This window comes from Coturnix japonica, chromosome 21 (assembly GCF_001577835.2).
Source record: "Coturnix japonica isolate 7356 chromosome 21, Coturnix japonica 2.1, whole genome shotgun sequence".
In the NCBI taxonomy this organism is placed as follows: Eukaryota; Metazoa; Chordata; class Aves; order Galliformes; family Phasianidae; genus Coturnix; species Coturnix japonica.
In genome coordinates this window covers 1,197,157-1,216,515 of record NC_029536.1, presented here as the reverse complement: position 1 = coordinate 1,216,515, position 19,359 = coordinate 1,197,157, and the positions used below count along the sequence as shown (strand labels likewise).

General features: G+C 47.2%; 2 protein-coding genes across 2 annotated transcripts; one reads left to right on the top strand and one right to left on the bottom strand.

Annotated features, from left to right (window-relative positions):
• The first annotated feature begins 37 nt into the window (after window positions 1–37).
• Window positions 38–17,863, top strand: LOC107323479 (transcription factor HES-5-like). Its single transcript, XM_015882615.2, has 6 exons — window positions 38–256; window positions 2,603–2,757; window positions 9,395–9,573; window positions 15,627–16,281; window positions 16,439–16,619; window positions 16,745–17,863. The coding sequence occupies exons 4-6, from the start codon at window positions 16,219–16,221 to the stop codon at window positions 16,981–16,983; spliced, it is 483 nt and encodes a 160-aa protein (XP_015738101.1). The 5' UTR covers window positions 38–256; window positions 2,603–2,757; window positions 9,395–9,573; window positions 15,627–16,218; the 3' UTR covers window positions 16,984–17,863.
• On the bottom strand, window positions 548–8,307 carry LOC107323256. The gene is made up of 6 exons (XM_032448829.1): window positions 8,060–8,307; window positions 7,580–7,760; window positions 7,098–7,396; window positions 2,168–2,230; window positions 1,878–2,043; window positions 548–1,772 (listed from the first exon to the last, which is right to left on the bottom strand). Exons 1-6 carry the CDS (start codon window positions 8,180–8,182, stop codon window positions 1,522–1,524), a joined length of 1,083 nt encoding a protein of 360 aa, XP_032304720.1. The 5' UTR covers window positions 8,183–8,307; the 3' UTR covers window positions 548–1,521.
• Window positions 17,864–19,359: the final 1,496 nt, after the last annotated feature.

Below are 19,359 nucleotides of genomic sequence, written 5' to 3'. Positions count from 1 at the left end.
TGAGGGGCGGGATGGCGTCGAGGCGCTGCGGGGCCCGATGGCTGCATTGAGGGCATCGATGCTGTTACATCCATGTGTCGGATCCATACAGCCAAAGCCTGTGGTTTCATGGCTCTGTGTGGTGGCCCTGCTGGTTTCTGCTGAGCAGCTGCACGTTCACACCCCCATGTTCAGCCCGTTTGGTGGCTCACAAGGGCCATTGAACACAGTGCCTTAGCAAACTGCATCTGTTAGGCACATGGACTGTGTCTCTGAGGTGAGTGTGGCTTCTCCCTTTGCCCCTGCTGTGATTTCCCTTAACAAATGTGGTTCTGAGCTTCCAGGCCACTTCCAGAGTGGGGAGGCCTCTGGTTTTGCCTCATATTGCGAGCTCTGTTTGTTAATGATGAGTTTTGTGTTGGGGTCTGGGTTGATGTGGAGCAGTGACGGCTGCTCCCAGCTCTGTGTGGTTTTGTGACCAAAATCTGCCTCTTTAGCTCACAAACCAAGGGTGAACCAGGAACTGTAGGGAAATCAGGCATACAAATGACTCAATACATGCAGCAAGTTATTCTTAATTAACTCAATTTTATTTAGTTTTGTTCTGATGGAAGTTTTGTGCGACCCCTGAATTCAGGCAGGGTTCTGACACAAGTTATGCTCATATAACATTATAACATCCTCTAAGGACAGCACTGAGTTTACATTCTCCCCAGTGGGGGTAACCGAACAGTAAATATAATTTATACAACTGCCTTTCATAAAAGACTGATAAATATCTCATGTAAAATCGACAACACGGCCGTAACTTTCATTCCTATAAGGATATTAGAAGTTGCTGTCACCTTTATAAAAGGCACACGTATCCTGAACCTCACAAACAGCACCGTGATGTGAGCAAGACATTGGGAGGAATTTCCTCTACACAGTTGGAGTTATGGTACAGCCCTTTTATGGAGCAATCTCAATACAGTCTACAAATATCATAGAACCTGCTGGCAGCCGGATTGTCATGTATGTGCTCAGCCCAGCCCCAGCTGCAGCCTGTGGGGGGGTCCTGAGCAAACACTGACCTGAACATCTCAGCACATACAGCTTTCTCAATGGATGGACCCGTGCAACCTCACTGAGGTTAAGAACAGTCGGCGTTCAGCTCTGAACGACTCGGTTCTCCTTAACAGGAGGGTTACGTCCTGCATTCCTTCGGAATCACTTTCTTTCCACATAGTGGGAACGTTTCAGTCCTTCTGGAAGAAGGGAAGCAGGCATCCACATGCAGTAATGCCCTGCACCCACATGCAGTAATGCTCTGCACCCACATTCAGTAATGCTCTGCACCCACATGCAGTAATGCTCTGCACCCACATTCAGTAATGCTCTGCATCCACATGCAGTGATGCTCTGCACCCACATGCAGTGATGCTCTGCGGAAGGAAAACACTTTTTCCTACTGGTGAGAGGAGTAGGGGGACTTCTGTAGCAAGTCGTGGTCTCCTCTGTTATATGCACTAGTGTCCAGGTGATGGTGAGTGTGCTCTTGGCCTACCAAGGCCTCCAGAGATTGCAGGAGGGCTTTGCTGGTGTTTGTTTTGCACAGGGTTGGTGGGTGGAAGTGGGTGCAGGAGAAGCAGAGTCCTTGGGCATTGCTTGTGACCTCTGGAAATGGCAGATCAGCTTCAGCTGGGTTTCTGTGTTTGCTGAATGGAGAGAGAGGAATTGCAGAGCTTCTTTGAGGCACCAGGCGTACCCTTCACAGTAATCCTGCTGCAGGCTTTTGGCAGAGGCTGCAAAAGCTGAAAGAGGAGATGAGGAAAGAAGCGTTAGACAGGGGGACTCACACAAGTGTTGTGGCAGAAAGCAAAGGCAGCAGGGAGTCAGGGCTCAGGGCGTGCGCTCACCTCGGCTGTATTTCAGGTAGCTGACAGTCATCTCCAGGACATCGGCTTTCTCCAGCTTGGAGTTGGGTTGGTGTCTCTGGAACTCCTTCTCCAGCAGCACCTTCAGCTGCTCGATGCTGCTGTTAATCCTATCGCGGCGCAGTTTCTCTACAATGGGTTTTCTGAGCTGGAACACAAAGCAGTAGGACAGTTAGCGACAAGGTTTTCCCCTTCCGTCTCTCTATCATCCGCTGCTAAAGAGGCTCAGCCCTTCTCAGCTATGTGCCCTTGCAGTTGGAGTGGATACTTACTCTGTTCTTCTCTTTGGGTGTCAGGATTTCCAGGGAGAGAGCGCTGGGTGCCATTACTGAGAGCTGCTGTCAGCACGAAGCTGGCTGCTTTGCCGGTGGGGAGAGCAGTGGAGAGTTGCTCTATTTATACACAGGAGCTGCATACAAATGTATGGGTCCAAAGCTACTTTGAGTTTCCCACAGTCGATAGCCAATCCATGTGTGCCCCGGGGACAATAGGGACAGCATCTATTACAGCATGGTAAATTGACTGTGAATTGCCTGGGGATAATACCCTGCTCCCAAAGGAGCAGGTGGACCAAGGAGTGTGTGACACAATAGGGCCTGGCATGAGGGAGCTGGGCTAAGAACGTGGGAAAGCGTTTGCCATCATTATAATCCAACTTCTGCCTGATGTTGGGAACGTCGACATCTCAATGTGCTGCCTTTTCCCAGGCTGTGCTGAAATTAAGCACAGAAGACTGATCCCAGGAAGAGATAATGCTGCGTCCCCATGACCGAGAGAGAGGTTGAAAAGGGAAAGACGCGGAATTGGAGGGAGTAAAGCCTTTCATTGACATTAAACCGTGCTTAGATGAATACAGTACCAGGTAATTTTTAGACAACTACTGACTGAAATCAAGGGAGGAACCCGTGAAACAACTTGCTCTAAGCTGTTAGCTTGAAATATTTTCCTTCCCTCTGTTTAAATGTGTCAGGTCCCTCTGCAAGGTATATTAAGAGCTCTTCCTTGCTTTGTTTGGGTAATCTGGGCTCTCCTATGGCAGCCCGTGGCATGTCATGATTACGAGGCCTTTCCCAAATGTGTCCTATTTGATTTCACGGCACTTTGCAGATGCCTCCCTGTTCCCTTGGTTCTGAGCCTCTAAGCAAAGCCCCTCTCTTCTCCCCTCGGCTTTCTCAGTATTTTGCCTTGTGCATTACAGGGCAGGTAAGGAAGCCGAAGGGAGCAGGCAGGATCTGCGGCTAACGCCACCTTTCTGAGATGTTTTCCATGCAGCTGCAGATTCTGGGCCTGCTGCCCCGGCTCCATCCAATACGGAGCTGGCCAGGCCATCGTGCCCTTGCAAATGCAAGGTCAGAGGCTGGCTCTGAGAACAGGGAGCAAAGCCAGGCTGGCACTGTTAGCGCTGGAGTACGACTTTCTCACTACAGCAGTGTTTGTGGAAGCCCTCTCTGTTTCCTCTGCCAGTCTTCCAAAACTGATGAGGAAACCTTTCATTTCCTGTGCCAGCTGCACATCTTCCTGTGTCAGCCTGCTGCCCTGCCATCACCATCAGCAGGGCCTTAACCTGTTGTCATTGCTGGTAGTTGGCAAAATCCTATTGGAGATCAATTCCCAGCACTATTTTGTCAGCCTGTGGCTGGTGCTGTTTCTTGCCCCCGGGGCAATCCCTGCTGATGCCTTTGCTCCATTCTGGATGTGCAGTTCAGCTCTGTGCCCCCTCGGGATGGCTGTGGCCTGTGGGAAGGCCCAGCAGCAAAGGGCTCAGTGAGGTGGGAGGGAAGGTGTGACCCAGTTTTCAGTTCTGGAGATATGAAGTGAGTGGTTTTAAATAATGCCATCCCATCACCAGCGTCCCACGGCTCCCAAGGGCTAAACCAGCTCGCGCTGATTAAAGCATTATCCGTTCCTCGGCGCGGGCAGATGGTGCAGCAGGCGTTGGCTTTCTGCTCGGGACCCACCGAGGCACACTTCTTTTGTTGGCAGTTTAACACTGTGAATGGGGCAATGTGGGAACCCCTTGGAATCGCGGGCTCACACCATCCAATGTGAATGGTGAACCAGGCAAGCTGCCTTGCAGCCTGCACAAAGCAACAGCCCCCTCGCCTTCAGCCCCAGCTTCCCTCCCCCAGCAGGGCAGCAGGTCTGCACCACCCAACCCTGGTAGCTCATAAGGAATCAAAGAGAAACAAGTCTCTTTTTCCCCCTAAAGTTTGTATTGATTATTAAGACCTGGAGACCTGCTGGCAACAAGGTACTTCCCCACGTGAATGTCAGGTGAAGGAACTCCCTGGAGTGTCCCTGCTCTGCATCCCATGTGGGATGTGCTGTCGGGAAATGCTTTGCTAAGGGAGGAGCTCCTGTGCTGGAGGCAGACGGGTCGCTCTGTACTAAAGCCTCTGTAACAGTCTGCTCAGCTCAGCTCCTGCTCTGTCCCACTGACACCTGTTGGTGGGCCAGGCCCTCATCCCCTCAGTGCCAGGGATCTGTGCCTCTGTTGTATGGAGCCAGGAGGGAAGCTGGCAGTGGGGCATAGAGCATCTTTATTTTAGGCCGTTTCCTATATCCACGTCAGCCTGTCTCAGAAATGCTTTTGATGGTGTTTTTAAAGAAATAATTATATATTTTTTTTTTCTATGCCTTCCATAAATGGTTTAAAATCTTTCTGACAACCCCTCTCAAGACACCTATTTAGTGTCAAAGAGCATAACATTCCCAAGTTTTAAAAGAGCTCACATAATACTGATCGATCAATGTGCTCCTTGGGAAAATAGTGCTCCAGATGGCCTATCAGGACAGGAATTGCTGCTCACCACAATGCGGAGCCAAAAAGCGTCACTAATGCGGGCTGTTGTGAGGCACGCTTCCTTTGTGGTCCCTTTGAATGTCATAAATGGGGAAGAAAGTGTGGGAAACTCTGAGAAACTCAGGCCCACACTCTGAGGTTAATAGGGGCTTTGTCAGGAGGGTATTCCTGGGCTGTGGGATCAGCATAATAAACAACATCTTCCCCAGGGGCGGGAATGTGTTGGGGCAAGGGAGCATAACCCAAGGGGACAGAGGAGCAATAAGAAGCTTTGCATTCAATTATTATAAGTGATAATAATTAATAAATTGTAAACATAACCTTTGCTTCGCCGGGAAGGGTGAAAGCGGAGGTCTGGATTTTTGCTCACCAGTAATTGGGGAGGTGAAGCCAGGAACACAGCTCAGTGCAGGCAGAGGGTGGAAGCTGCCCCAGCCCCTGGCTGCTCGCTGCCTTAATTGGGTGTGGTTTAAAAATACACAGGCGTGGATGAACAGCTTGAGTTTCGTTGGGATGCAGAGGCTTGTGCTAATTGACAAAGGCAGGTTGAGCACAGCAAGGTGGTGACTTTTCACCATCACTAAGCAACCAGTAAAGCTAAGAATATCTCTTCTGAATTATTGCATATCTCGTTAGGAAAAACAGATCTGTCTCAGCACTGCTATCAGCCCTAGTGAATTGCAGAACCGTACCAGAAACCCATCTTGTACTTCACTGGCAGATGGATGAACAGCTCTCACCTGGCTCGTGTGTTCTGTGTAAAGTAAGAACCCAAAGGGGCCATGCAGCCATAATGAGGTACAGCTAAAGGTTGTGAGGTGCTGGGCTGGCAAAGGGTCCATGGCAGGTCAGGTACAGTTTGGTTTTATCAGCTTGGACAACCTGAGTTTGACCCTTGTGCTCCGTGCCCAGGGTTGGCAGGGCTGGAGCCCAGGCTGCACGTGGGCCCTGTGCTTCTGCAAATCCCACTTAGCTTGGGGCGCCCAGCTGGTGCAAGGCGTGTAGGCAGCATCTTGTAAATCTCCTGTAAGAGGATATGGCAGATTTGTGTGCTGAATTGAGCTGGGGTGAGGAAAACATGGGAGGACCATGGAAAGGAGAGGCAGCAGAGAAAGCGTCTCTTCTGCAGGAGGGTGGGAGCACTCTGAAACCTGGGGGTGTTTTCAGCTCCCAAGGCACAAACCCCATTCCTGGTGTGTTTTGGACCCCTACGTAGGTGTCAGGGACAGAGAAGTAAAGATTATGGGGACATGATTTAGGAGAGGAAATACTATTTTAATCTTCGATTGCTATTGAATTAACTCTCCTTTTAGCCATTGTTTTGTGTGTACTACCTGTTAAGTTAAGAAAGCAGGGAACTGAGCTCAGATTGGTGAGCAAATTAATGAGGAATGAGGGAAAATGAACTGGTTGTGAGATAAGTGATTTGCTGAGATGGCCTGGAACGAAGGGCTCTGAAATGGCATCTCTGTTAACTTCCCCACTGCAGGGCTCTGCCTGCAACATTGAGTCCCAGAGCATTATCCATTTTAATCATTTTAAACCAAAGGATTATGGACTGAAACCATTTTTATTGTATTGTACAGCAAAGACACCAAAGTTGAGCATCGCACAGGATGAATACATCACAACTTTATAAAAGCTTCTTAAGCTCTTTAGCATGTTCAGCGTAATGCTTTGTACAGTACAGATTGCCTCCCTTCCTCCCCCCTCCCCCCCCCCAATATATCACCCAAGATATATTACAGGCATTTCCTTTACAAAAGGCATCGATTTTCCCTCCTCAGAGAGCAGCACATATTGGATATAAAGAGATTTTTCCCTACTCTATCTGTTATCATAATAACTCTATCTGTTATCATAATAACGTAAGAAATTGTGCTATGAATAGCATCGGAACTTCAGAAGCATCAGCGAATCTGAATAACATCTTTCACTCAGGAGAGCTCAATGCTGGCCTTATGATACAAAGTACATTCTCAGAAGTGCTCCTTCTTTAGGAAGGTCGGGACATTGTCTGCAGACAATGCAGCACTTGAACCGGTGACCCAGGGAGTTCATAGAGAGATTTCCACTGCCAGCCCCGGGCTCAGCAGCCAGGAGGTGGGGTGGAAGCGAAGGGCTTTAGCTCCAGGTTGCTGCGGAGCTCAGCCCCCTCCTCGGCTTGGAGCAACCCGCAAGAGCAGCAAATCTGCTGCAAGATACACACGCAGTCCTTCAGTGTGAAGGGAAACTACTAAGAGAGCTTCATTTCTCATAACAGAAAAACAAAGCCTTCCCCCTCCCACCTTTGGAAAGCAATGTTTCCTACTTTGAAGAGGGATTATTAAATCACAAGTCCCTCTATTTTTTCTTTTGAGCAAAAGATTGGAATAAAGCAAAGTTCATCAGCAGGTCTACCAGGGTCTCCAGATGGTATGGGCTACTGCTGCAGTTTTCTGGGCAGTTTTCTGCGCAGATTTCTGGGCAGTTTTCTGGGCAGGCTGCTTTCTGACAAACACACAGGGTGAGCGAGGTGCACTGCGTGTGGCAGGAGAGTGCAGGACGTCTGTGCCCATCTGAGCTTTGCAGAAGTGCTTGATGAGCTGGGCCTGAGTTTCCTTCCTGGGTTCGTAGTAGGATAGAAAATGCATCGCTTCCTTTAAGCACCGCAGGTATCCGCTATTGAAGTCCTGCTCTGGGTTCTTGTGAATGAATGCTAGAAAAGAAAGAAAAGCAAATAGAGTGAGTTAAGATTGTTTCCTAAGCATGGAGCAGTGGCAACTTAAGCTTGAAGCTTCTTTCAGGAGCCTGAGCCTTGACTGGGGGGGGGGCAGCCTAGGGATCTCTGGGACAGCAAAGGCCCATTGGAGCATGTGATGTGATGGTGCTGTGGGCTCACCTGGCTCCTGCAGCTGGCTCTGCTGCTTCAGGTAGCTGACGGCCACCTCCAGGACATCGGCTTTCTCCAGCTTGGAGTTGGGTTGGTGTCTCTGGAACTCCTTCTCCAGGAGCAGCTTCAGCTGCTCAATGCTGCTGTTAATCCGGTCACGGCGCATTTTCTCCACCACCGGCTTCCTGAGCTGTAAAATAAACGCAGCACTTATTAGAGATTTTCTGGGGCCTGACCTACTTTGCCTTCTGACCCATTCTCTGGTACACACAAAGTTCAAGGACACTTTCTTTTGTTGGGAGAGATTTGCCATGCTGCCTACCTGTTACCCACTCATATTCATTTTATATTGCATCCCATTTGTATTCCCCAAGACTGACTGGAATGAGATTCTCTCATCTTTTCCCATGTAATGCTTGTTTGGTGGAGGCAGTGCCTTGCACCGATCACAATCCTGACCAATGTGATCCTGTCAAAGGCTTTACTTACTTTATTCTTCTCTTTTGGCAGCAGTTTCTCATCCATGTGGATCATGAGGGTGTTACTGGGAGCCATTCCAGGTGCTGTCAGCCCTGGGTGCAGCCTGTCCACGTGGGCTGCAGTGCTGAGCATGAGGCTGTGCTCTGGCAGTGTCTGACCACCTCTATTTATACACTGAAGCCTTTAGCAGATATGTGAGTCTGGAGGTTGCTGGTGTTTCCCACAGCCATTCAGCCAATCCAGGCACGCAGCTGAACAATAGGGGAAGCATCCATCAGTGCACGGTGCATTGATCCCAAATGCCCTGGAGAGAATAACCTTCTGCCCACACCGACTGGTGGAGTGTGCAGCTTGGCTTTGCTGGGCTGCCCAGGGATCTGGGAAAACACTGACCCTCCAGCTGGTTGTCTGTGCTTAGTAGCGTTCCTGAGTCCCTGCATGTGCCAGTCACATTTGTGGCGTGGAGAAGGCACGCTTCAGGGGGAAGGTAGGGAAGGAAGGCGGGGAATGCTGTTAGGGTGCAAATCAACAGCACCAGGGACATCTTGTTACTCTTTCTGAAGAGCACACTTCCCAGCCAGCCTCCTAGCTGCACTTTGCCAGGACATGTGTGCATGTTTGTGCTTGTCCGTGCAGTCATTGCACTTTTCCTGCTGCAGTAGTGAGTGAACTGATGTGTTATCAGGGTGAAACAAAAGAGTTTGTTGGCCTGGCGTGTCTAAATGCTGTGCAGAGTCTGAAGTCAGGTGTAGGATGGTGGATAACTGAATAAAGAGAGAATGGAAATCCAGTGGAAATTGTAACCTCTGTTTGCATCTTCCCCATTAACACACAGAGACCATAACCCTGATGGACAGCGTTGCACAGCTTTCATTATAGGCATGTGCCTCCTTGCAGAACTGTCCAGCAGTCTGCAGATTCTTTCAAGCATGATGGTTGGGATGAGCTAAAGAGCAGCACCAGGTGCAATCCCAAAGCCCCAGGCTTGAGCAGGTAGTGGCACATTGTCTAAGGGACTGAGTAGCCAAGGCCAATCTCCAGTTCTCCTGCTCACCTGAGATTTGCAGCATGACATCTTCTCATCCCACCTAGAAGCATCCCCTGCACCATGGCAAGCTGGACCTGCCATGAGAGCTCAACCAGCACACTGCTGCCCTTCTGTGTTATTTACCATACCAGCCCCACTCAGTTTTCTCATCTGGAAGATGAGAATAGTGCTGCTTGCTCTTATGTGCACGAAATATTTCACTAAAAAATAAGCAAATGTTGTTTTGTGGCAAAGGTAAGAAAATGAATGATTCTTTGTGGACTCTTTAGATCAACTCTGATTTTTTCTGATTGCAGTGTGTATTGAGGCAGCACTGAAAACCATCAAGAATTGCTGGAGCAATGTTGTGCTGTGTCCCGTTGCCTGAGGCCTGGCCTGCAGGGGCAGAGGTGTGCTCATCTCCCAGTGTGCTGCTTGTGCATGGAGTTTGCCTGAGGATCTAGAAGTGGAAACAGTGGAGGGAAGCGTGTGTGAGGTAAGACTGCCAAGGACAAATTCTTGTTTGGAAATCCTTAAGTGAAGCCCAAGTTTAACAAGAAATTGACAGGAAGGAGGGAAGTGTCGCTGAAATAGCCAGCTTCATGGTGTTCATTGTATGGGCCTGAATGGGCTTAGCTCTTTGTTAAGAGCAGATGTTGTCTTCAGAGCCCTTTATTCCTGTGTTGTGGGAAAGCCAGGAGACAAGTCATCTCATGAACACTTTGAACTGGTCAAAAGATTATGGTGTGAGGTAAGATAAAGCTCAGAGACCATGCCATAGCTTTTGCCAGCTGTCATAAGATGTTGCCCTTTATTCTGTAGTTTTTGAATGGACTTCCTCCAAAACCTGGTGTCCCGTGTTCTCCCTCCTAGCACGTGAGCACTGGTGTCAGGCCTTGAAGTTAGGAGCTGACAGGTAGGCATGTACCAAGCTGGTTAAATTTAAGAGACTCTTCAGCGTCAAAGAACATCTTTTTCCTGACTCCTGAGAAGCAGGCCTGACCTTTATTGCTGTCTTATAACTGATAGCCAGATGGTCTTTTGGGAGTTGGATTCTTTCCCTTTAAATCATTCAGGTTCAAGCACCATCACTAATGTTGTGAGTAGTTGCAAGGCACACTTCTATTGTCCCTACAAGAAATGTTATCAATAGGGGAAAAGTATGGGAAACGCAGAGAAATTCAAACCCACACAGCCTGTTGCTAATAACTCCTTTGTGAAGCCTGTGCTTCTGTCAGAGCACTATGAACTCACACGGCTTTTTCGCTGAGTGAGGCTGAAAAGCACATTTTGCCGCGCAGGCAGCGGTTACTCAGGAATCCATTTTCACTCGAGAAAGGGGCAACGTGGCACAGAGGGGCAGGGATGCTGGTTCACACTCAGGGGTGGCTGGAGGAGCTCAGCTGCAGCCCTGGCTGGTTGGTCTGCTATGCTGTGCTTTCATGGCAGAAGAGGCATTGCTTGGGAATCCTGACAAACTCCTGTGAGAGCAAAGTGGAGAAGGAACACTTCTGGGGACAGAACTATGCGGGCAGGAGAGTGCAGGGCACAGGTTTGCTCCGCAGGGTGCTGTGTTTGAGAGGAACCCCAGCGTGGCATTATCACACCTTCTTTAAACATCACAACTCTGGCAAAAAAATGTCATTAATTACTGTAAAATGCACTCTTTGCATGTTTAACCTCTTGAATTAGTTTTTCTTTAGATTCTGAATACTTAATGTACTGTTATTCCCAGGTGCATAAGTGGACTTTTATCATTAAGAAACATGAGACAACTTGATCTGCATTTTCAGGGTTGTTAGAGGCAAAAGCAATTTATGTAGCTGCTTGTGTGGCTGGCCCTGAAGTAGCCATACACCCAATGACATAGTCTTTCTACAATGAATATTAAAAATAATTAAAAATTAAGGAGAATTTATTATTTTTCTGCCCAGCTGAAATTCCCACAAGTCACCTCAGCATATTCAAGAGCGCACAAGAGGGATTTATTATTTCCTGGTATATTGACTCTGAAAGGTCTGGGGATTACAGCTGCTTTGCACATGAATAGCTGGAGTGTGTTGTACAAAAGGCATGGTCTGTGGGATAATGGGGTTGGATGTGGGAAAGCTCTGACCCTGGGGGAGAGCAGGCTGGTGCCTGATGGCAGGAATCAATTATGTCTCAAAGGAACACATTGCCCTGGGAGCAGGCTTCGCGGGAGCCACCATGTTATGTGTTTACCACCCTCCTTCAGCAACCCATACAAAACACCCACAGAAAATATCCCGGCCTTCTGTCTTTACCAGGGGACTCAGCTACACCTTGCTCTGTAATTACTCTGTTAGTGGTCTGTTGGTTGTCATCTCAGGAACGAAACAGTTCCTATCTCAGGCAGAGTGCTGAGAACAGCACTAAGCTCAGACATGCTGCCAGGTTTGAGACTAAAGCATCCCAAACTCTGCCGAGTGAATTCAGTGCACTTTCCAGAGCCCTTAGGAACACCTGGAGGCCAACAGTCACCTGCTCAGCTCCAGCCAAGGGAAGGGAGCAGCAGAGACTGGCAGAGGGACACATGCAGGAACTAACTGCATGTTACCTGAACATAAGGTAGAGCTGGTTGCCCTCACCATCATGTCACAGAACTGGATTTGTTCACTACAGCAATATGGATCCTTCTGCGTTTCTAAGCCCTGGTTTCATCCAGCACAAACCTGAAATTCTCTTATAAACTCTCCTCAGCTTCTTACAGAGAGTTGATGTAATTCAGGGCACAGTGTATCCTCTGCTGAGGAGCCTCAGTCCCAGAATAGCTGTAACTGCTGGGAAGCAGCTGGATGAACTGGGTGGTGCTGACAGGCAGCTCTGCACTATGACTGGGGGCAGCTGCAGTTTAACACTGAGATTTTGGTGGGTCCCAGGGAGCACGAATAAACAAATTAATTCTTGATTTACTTTCCAGAGAGATAAATCCATTTCCATCGATCTGATAATTAAGTTTATTTCCCGATAGAGCATTTGAGTGCATTTTCCTTTTCATCTATTTTGTTGGTTTGAGCAAATTGTACTGAATCACATTGGCCAAAGCCACTACTGAACCTGGGTGCAAAGGAGAACTTTTGCATCTGCTTAGCTTTGGAGGGGCACTGCTGCAAGTGTGGTACATGCAGGTAATCCCTATTCTCCCATAAGCTGAGGTGCTGGCAGCTGTTCAGGGATAATAAAGCCAATGAAAACAGGAGTGAGTTCTGAGCATCTTTGCAAAACAGAAATCTAAAATGGACCACTAGGCTGCAACTTGTAGGCTATCTGAAACACTGACATTTTGGTTTCTCCTTTCTGTCACATTTTCTGCCTTTGTAAAGATCTTTGCTAATAATACATTCTTATATTGCAGAGGAGGTTGCTGAGAATTCATTAGTTGGTATTTGTAAAGCACTTTGAAAATGCAAAGCCAGTGCATTATTCTTGGTCTTGTGGATGCTTTCCATGTTATTAAAAACAGGATTTCAGAAAGGCTTATAGGGGATCAAAACAGCATCCCAAACTTGAAAGGAAGCACGACTGTTAAACCATCAACTGTCGCCTCCCCCTCCAGCCAGATGTTAAGCCCTAAAGAACTGAAGTGGCACAAGGAATTACTTTCCCAAGTTCCCCCAGCTGGGCTGACAGGCCTTGATCAATGGTTTTCTCCACCGTGAGTGCTATGCAGATGGTCTACCCAGAGCAAGGTTTCTGTGAAGTACAAAAGGAAGTCAAACACCATTTCTAATTCAGCTTGTAGCATGGCACACTTCCTTTATCCTCTGCCTGAATGCACTGAATAGGAGAGCAGTGTGGGAAACTGGAAGGGACTCCAAACTCACACAGTCTGAGTGGCTGTAAGACACTCCTGTCCTCAGACCACATCTGCCTGTGACAGACGGGAAAAAGAGTGACAGAACGAAAAATCAGATTATAAAAACCTGCTTGAAGGGGAAAATTAGGTCTGAGTAAAAGGAAGAAAGTGAAGAATGCCATGCAGAGAAACAGAAATTGTGACAGCCCTGAACAGGGGACTGCCAAACAGCAGAGTGAGGAAGGGCTGGGAGGAAATGGCTGAAGAAGGAGCTGCAGGAGCAGAACCTTGCTCTTCCACCAGTAAGGCCAAAGGGAATTGTCCCTCTGAAAGCAGCAGAAGTGGTTTCAGTTCACACTAAGACTTCTGGCTTGTGCTTGATAAAAAAACGTTTGCCACAATGATTGAAAAAGTAAGTAGAGCACATTGCCTGTACTGATACAGCAGGGCACTTCTCTCTGGTTCTAGGACTGATATTTGATATAAAGCTCAAATTCTGCTGATTGGAATTTGGATGAATTCACTCTGCAGGTGGAGGGATAACTGCACAAAGCAATGAGAAAGAAGCTTTGGAGGTACAGAGCCTACAGGTTGAATGCTGCAGTCTGCTTTGCTCCTTGTGGAGGCCAGACCTCCTTTTGGCTTTAGTGAGGATCCAAATAGTTCCAAAATCTGGACCTGTTCTATTTTTTAACCTTAATATGATTTTTAGGACAAGGCACTTGGTGGGGTCTCCTAAAATTTGCTATCTTTCCTGTTCTCTGAGCCATTGCTCCCAAGATTATAGCATTCTCAATGACTTTCTAACATACTGCCATGGAAGTTTGCATACCTCGGAGTTTCCCACACCATTTCTTAACTATATTCATTCCTGTCACAAAGGAAGTGTGCCTGACTACAAACCGCATTAGCAATGGTGCTTGCCTCTGCATTGTGTTCAGTGGGAAACCCTGCTCCCAAAAGGCCATCTGGGCTGCACGTATCAGGAGAGAAGCAATGGGGGCATCAAGACTTGGGAAAGCAGCAGCATCCTTAAGTCTTCCTACAGAGCTAACATCTGGCAGAGGTTCTGGGGCGTTACTTATGCCATATTTCAAACATCCACATCCAGTATCTTAGGATCCTAGTAAGTTCTCTGTCCAATATTGTGTATGTTTGGAATTACAGTAAAAGGTGTAATAGAGAATTCACGATCCTTAGTGTAAAATCCACTGGCTCTGTTAGCATTATTCTAGGGATGGTGATAATTATTACTGCTTTCTTATTCTCTTTTCACTTGAGCCATGTGTTGCAGCAGTGAGGCATGCAGTACAGCAATAATGCACAGGTTCCTGAGAACCTGAGTTTCAAAGTTCTGTGCTGGGGTTAGTTACAGAGACGGCGTCTGACACTGAACACCTGTGTAAGCTAAAACTGGAGAGCTTGTTTGAGCAACTTGAACTGCGAGAGGAAATGATGACTCTTATGGCTGTTTCCTAGTGAGTTAATCTGGGAAACTGAAGCTGTTTCTAGCAAAATTGATAGCGGACCCTATTGGTCACAGCATTGCCACGTTTATTCCTCATGCACTTGTTAATGAGCTAAAAAACCTCCTTGGTACTCAGGAGTTTCTCTTTCAGAGGATCTCCCCAAGAGGGATGCACAGCGAAAGATTGGTTTCAGAGGTGGCATTACATGAGCTCAGAGATAATCCACAAGCTTTGAGGAGAACATGTGAAATGGTGTCACAAAAACTTTCCCACAACTTGACATAAAAGACTCAGAGCCCAACAGCTGCTGCTCTGTACGCAAAGAAGGGAGCCTATTCACCAACAGTACAATGGGGATGGAACAGCAGATCCTGGAAGAGGTCATTTAAGCCTTACCTGGGCAAACAAATACATGAGCTGCAGGGTCGGAGAGAAGTGTAGATGTGTATATGCATTCACATTAAAATACATGCACGATCACATATCTGTGTGTATCAGTATATAGATGAACACATAAGCTGTATTAATGTAGGCACGGTATTTATGTAGTACCCTTGTTGATTCAGTAAGAGATCCCCAGACATAATCCCTAGCATTACTTTACAGTAATTTATCTGACAGTTCACATTCCCATATTGGTGCTTGCAGAGGGATACACTGAAGCTCGCATAAAGGAGAGCTGAACTGCTGTGATGGCAGTGCACACCTGGAGCAAACTGGGGGCTCAGATGTACAGCTCAGATGTGTGGTTCATGGCCTGCTCTGCCCTTCTGCTGCCCTTCTCTGTGCAGGTCTTGGGTGGGAATGCAGAAAGCACTGCTGCCGTTCCCTGTGGCTGTTTGTGTGTGGCTGGAGCTCATAAATAAAGCATCTATTTATAGGATGCAAGTAGCAGCACCTTTAACTCTTTTTGAACAGAGACTTTGCAGTGCAAAATAATGAGGAATCAGAATCTTCTAATAACTTTATGGGCTACGTGAATTTATTCTGCACTCCTTTGTGCATAGATTAAATGAAAGCAGCATGTGAGACTGAGCTGATCCCCAAACTCAGCTATTTCTCCTCTTGGGTTTACGTTATAGATATTTGAACATAGAGTGCTTGTGACAGGGCTTGAGAGCGTTCCAAAGAGGTACATAAGATGTCAATGAAAGAGAACAATTTCCAAAATAGAAACTTTTCTGGCTGTGTGTATTTACATTTAAAGGTATTTCTTTGCAGTGAGGCAAACTGAAAAAGCTGTTTCCTGTTTCACTTGGGCAGAACTGTTGTACCCCTGGCTCACTGTGAGAGCAACGCAAACAGCCTTACAGAACTTCTGCTCTTTATCTCAGGAAGCCAGAAGCTGCTCGTGTGTGCGCTCTATCAGCGCGCGCTCAGCGTGTGCCGCCTGCATCCCCGGGAGGAGCGCGGCCGCACACAGCCTGCACGGGGGGCTCGTTGCCCTCCACGGCCGCTGGCCGCCTCCTTCCTATGCACCCGTGGCCGCCGGCCTGTGCTGGGAATGCCATTGATCTCCGGCATTAGTCAGCAGCCTTTGCCCATTGAAAGCCAGCTCTTTCCCAGCTTCTGACACGTAATTCTGATCCCATACCACGCACTCCCCACCTGCTCATCTGGAGGAAGGTCATTATCCCCAGGCTATTCACTGGCACTGGAGCATGCAAGAATAGATGCTTCTGCTATTGTGCTGCCTATCTCTCTGATTGGCCATAGAGTGTGGGAAACTCCACCAAGCCGCAGACCCACAGACTCTCAGGAAGGCTGCACAGTATAAATACTGGGCCGAGGCAGCTTCCAGCAACACATTTCGCCTGGACTTCCACTCCGAGACAGTCCTCCCTTCTCAGGACAGATGGCTCCCAGCGTTGTTTTCATGGAGCCCGACAACCTGCTGACACCAAAGGAGAAAAACAAAGTAAGTCCAGACACAGCAAGGCAGCTTGGAGCCATGCTCATGGCTGTTCTCATAGCAGTTTCCAAAAGCTGAGAAACTGGTCCACATTGTGTAGGAACAGTGTGAAATGGCAGAGAGGAGATCTAATAGTGAGTCTCTTTCCCTTTGCTTTTTACAGCTCAGGAAGCCGGTGGTGGAGAAAATGCGCCGTGACCGGATTAACAGCAGCATTGAGCAGCTGAAGCTGCTCCTGGAGAAGGAGTTCCAGAGACACCAACCCAACTCCAAGCTGGAGAAAGCCGATATCCTGGAGATGACTGTCAGCTACCTGAAGCAGCAGAGCCAGCTGCAAATGAAGAGTGAGTATCAAGTTTACTTCAGCCTCTAGTTTACTACAAATCTGTGACAGTTTTGTGAATCTCTTGCCTTGAACAACTGCTCTAAACTACTTTTTTTCCCCCTCTCTCTTTCTTCCCTTCTCTAGCTTCAGGATTCCATAAAAGCTCTCAGTTTGACTTCAGAGAGGGCTATTCTCGGTGTCTGCAAGAAGCTTTTCATTTCCTCTCTCTTCACAAAGTCCGAACTGAAACACAGAGCAAGCTCCTAAGTCACTTCCAGAAGAGCCAATCAGCTGCTCCAGAGGTTTTCTTTCCCCCCAGCAAGCCCAGCACCCTGAAGCAAGCATCACCAAAAGACGCTGGTACTCTCTGGAGGCCCTGGTAGTCAGGGAAGCTCTCACTTAGTGAACATTTGCTTTATAGAGTCCAGAGGAAGAATCTGACTGCATCTGATAGTCCAGCTCTGATCCTCTCTTCTGTAGGGTGCATTATTTCCCCATATATTTTATTTATGTGTGAAAAGAATGGCGTGCTTTTGACTTTTGTGGGATCCTTTGGCAAAAGCTCAGGCATTCTGTTGTGTGGTTTTGAAGCTGTGTAGGTACTGGTGATACAGCACACAGTGTGTTGCCCTGTTTGGGGGCAAATGTCTTCCAAATGAAGGAAGGTATTTTTGTAGAAGTTACATTTGTGATGGGCAAGAATTGCAGTAGGAGAATTTTGCTACCATGGCATGTAAGAGCCATTGGCTTTGCTCTGGTTTGACTGGTAACTCTTGTTTGTTCAGTCATTCTGGAGGATAAACGTGCAACTTCAGTTCATGCACACTTAATTCACTTCCATTTTCTCCCATCGGCTCATAACTTGTCCCGTGTCAAAGGCGGTGTTTGCTTTGTCCTGGGTTTTTCTTCTTTGATAGTCCTAGTACATAAGGTGTGATGGATGAACTGAAGCTAGGAAACTATGTGGAATATTTCTACTATTTTGCTGCTTTTTTCGATTTAGAAAAATAATGTGTTACTGCTTTATGTTAAAGAAAAGAGTAGGTAAAATGCTCAATTTGTCAATGTTATATATTATGGGTGAAAGTTATGCTTTTTCTAGCATCTTCATTATAATGATGATTGTTTGTCTGTATTATGTGGTGTAATTCATGGTGGATAGTGTTTCTCCCATTCCTGGGACAGCCCTATGGCTTACGTGCATACTGTGTATGCGTCTCTGTGTTTGGAGAGAGAAATAAAATGCATTTGTGTGCAGCTTTTCTCTGGGTCCTCTGTGCTCTGTGGGATATTGAATGTATATATATATATATAGAATGTACATATGTAGCCACTTGGGTCCCTGGGAAGCACTCACATGTCAGTCTTCCAAAGAAGCGAAGTTAAAGGAGCTCCTGTTCATGTCTACTCTGTATATTCACATGACTGCCTTAACCCTATGAGGTAAGCACTTGTTACTTATATGTTCTCTCAGCTGAATCAAATAGAGCTCCTCCTTTGGTTTTGCCCCTCCCAAAACCTCACCTGAGTGGTCAACCCTTAAACTTGTTCATCTGGTCCCTCTGCTCTGTGGGACTCTGTGTTTGTTTCATCACATGTCAGCCAGTGCTAGAAAGCCTTTTCCAGCTTCCAATTTCTGTGTATCACACTGTAATTGTATGCGAATAAGGAAAGCTTTGAACTGAACTTGTACCCTATTGGGCATAAAGCATTCCCAGCACTACACGTAAAGCTACAGAGAACCTGTCCTGCCAGCAGCATTGTAGCTACAGTGAGCTTGTGTGCGATGTACTTGGAGTCTGAAAGCGCTTGCAGATGTGCAACGTGTCTTTTGGTCTGTTGGAGCTGGAGCCTCATTTGCCACCAGGTGGCAGCATGGGAGAAGGGAAAACTTCACTTCCCAATTCTGGTAAACACAGGATTGGAATTTTTCTAGGTGTGCAACAAAGCTGAACACCTTTGTGAACAGATTTTTTTCCATTAGGATGATGTATTTTCTGCAAAGTTTCTGTCCAGTTATGTATATTTGTCCGCTCTTGAGATGTGTGGTGGGGGTGAGGGGGCTGCAGAGGACAGAAACAATCATGTTGCACGTGGCTTAGCCTGGAAACAGCTACAGATGATAAAAGTAATGCTGGTTGTGAGAGGCTGACAGGTTCTGGAGTGAATAAACCCCATTTCAGTAGTGAAAGCTCTGGGACATTGGGCATTTCGTTAAAAAAATACTATAGCTCTTGTTTTTAGAACAGTTTTGTTCTTAACAATAAAATACAGCACTTCTCTGTGCAGGTGGAGGTGAAGATGGTCACAGTCAGGGCTTCCCAGGTGACTGAGTTCGTTTGGAAACAGCTGAAAAGTCATCACAGCTCTCCATCTACTGATGAAAGCATGAAAACTCAGGTAGGAGCACGTGTGCCTTGCTCAGGAGCTCTTTTTAGTTCACACTCTCTTGCTTATGTTGTGTAACACTGTATGAATGATGACCAGATTTGTGTGTGTGTGTGTGTGTTTTTAAACCTTGTTTAAAGACTGCCAGCCAGACGCTACCTCAGTCTTGTGTTCAGACTTATCTGTCTAAAATACTGTGGTATGCCAGGCTTCAGACTGTGGGGAGTTGTTGAGACTGCTGAAGCAATGCTTTCCAAACTAAGAAGGGAAAAATAGCAGCTTGTTAGAGTTTTGTGTACATATTCTGTATTACTCCCTCTGAAGACATTCTTTGCACATGATTATGTACCATATTCTGCTGCCTGCACATG

Coding starts and splice junctions, on each gene's coding strand:
- LOC107323479 (XM_015882615.2), top strand. CDS start 16,219: ATGGCTCCCAGCGTTGTTTTCATGGAGCCCGACAACCTGCTGACACCA. Junction 16,282..16,438: donor CACCAAAGGAGAAAAACAAA/GTAAGTCCAGAC, acceptor TGCTTTTTACAG/CTCAGGAAGCCGGTGGTGGA. Junction 16,620..16,744: donor GAGCCAGCTGCAAATGAAGA/GTGAGTATCAAG, acceptor TCCCTTCTCTAG/CTTCAGGATTCCATAAAAGC.
- LOC107323256 (XM_032448829.1), bottom strand. CDS start 8,182: ATGCTCAGCACTGCAGCCCACGTGGACAGGCTGCACCCAGGGCTGACA. Junction 2,231..7,097: donor ATACCATCTGGAGACCCTGG/TAGACCTGCTGA, acceptor TGCTGACAGCAG/CTCTCAGTAATGGCACCCAG. Junction 1,773..1,877: donor CTACCTGAAATACAGCCGAG/GTGAGCGCACGC, acceptor CTCCTCTTTCAG/CTTTTGCAGCCTCTGCCAAA.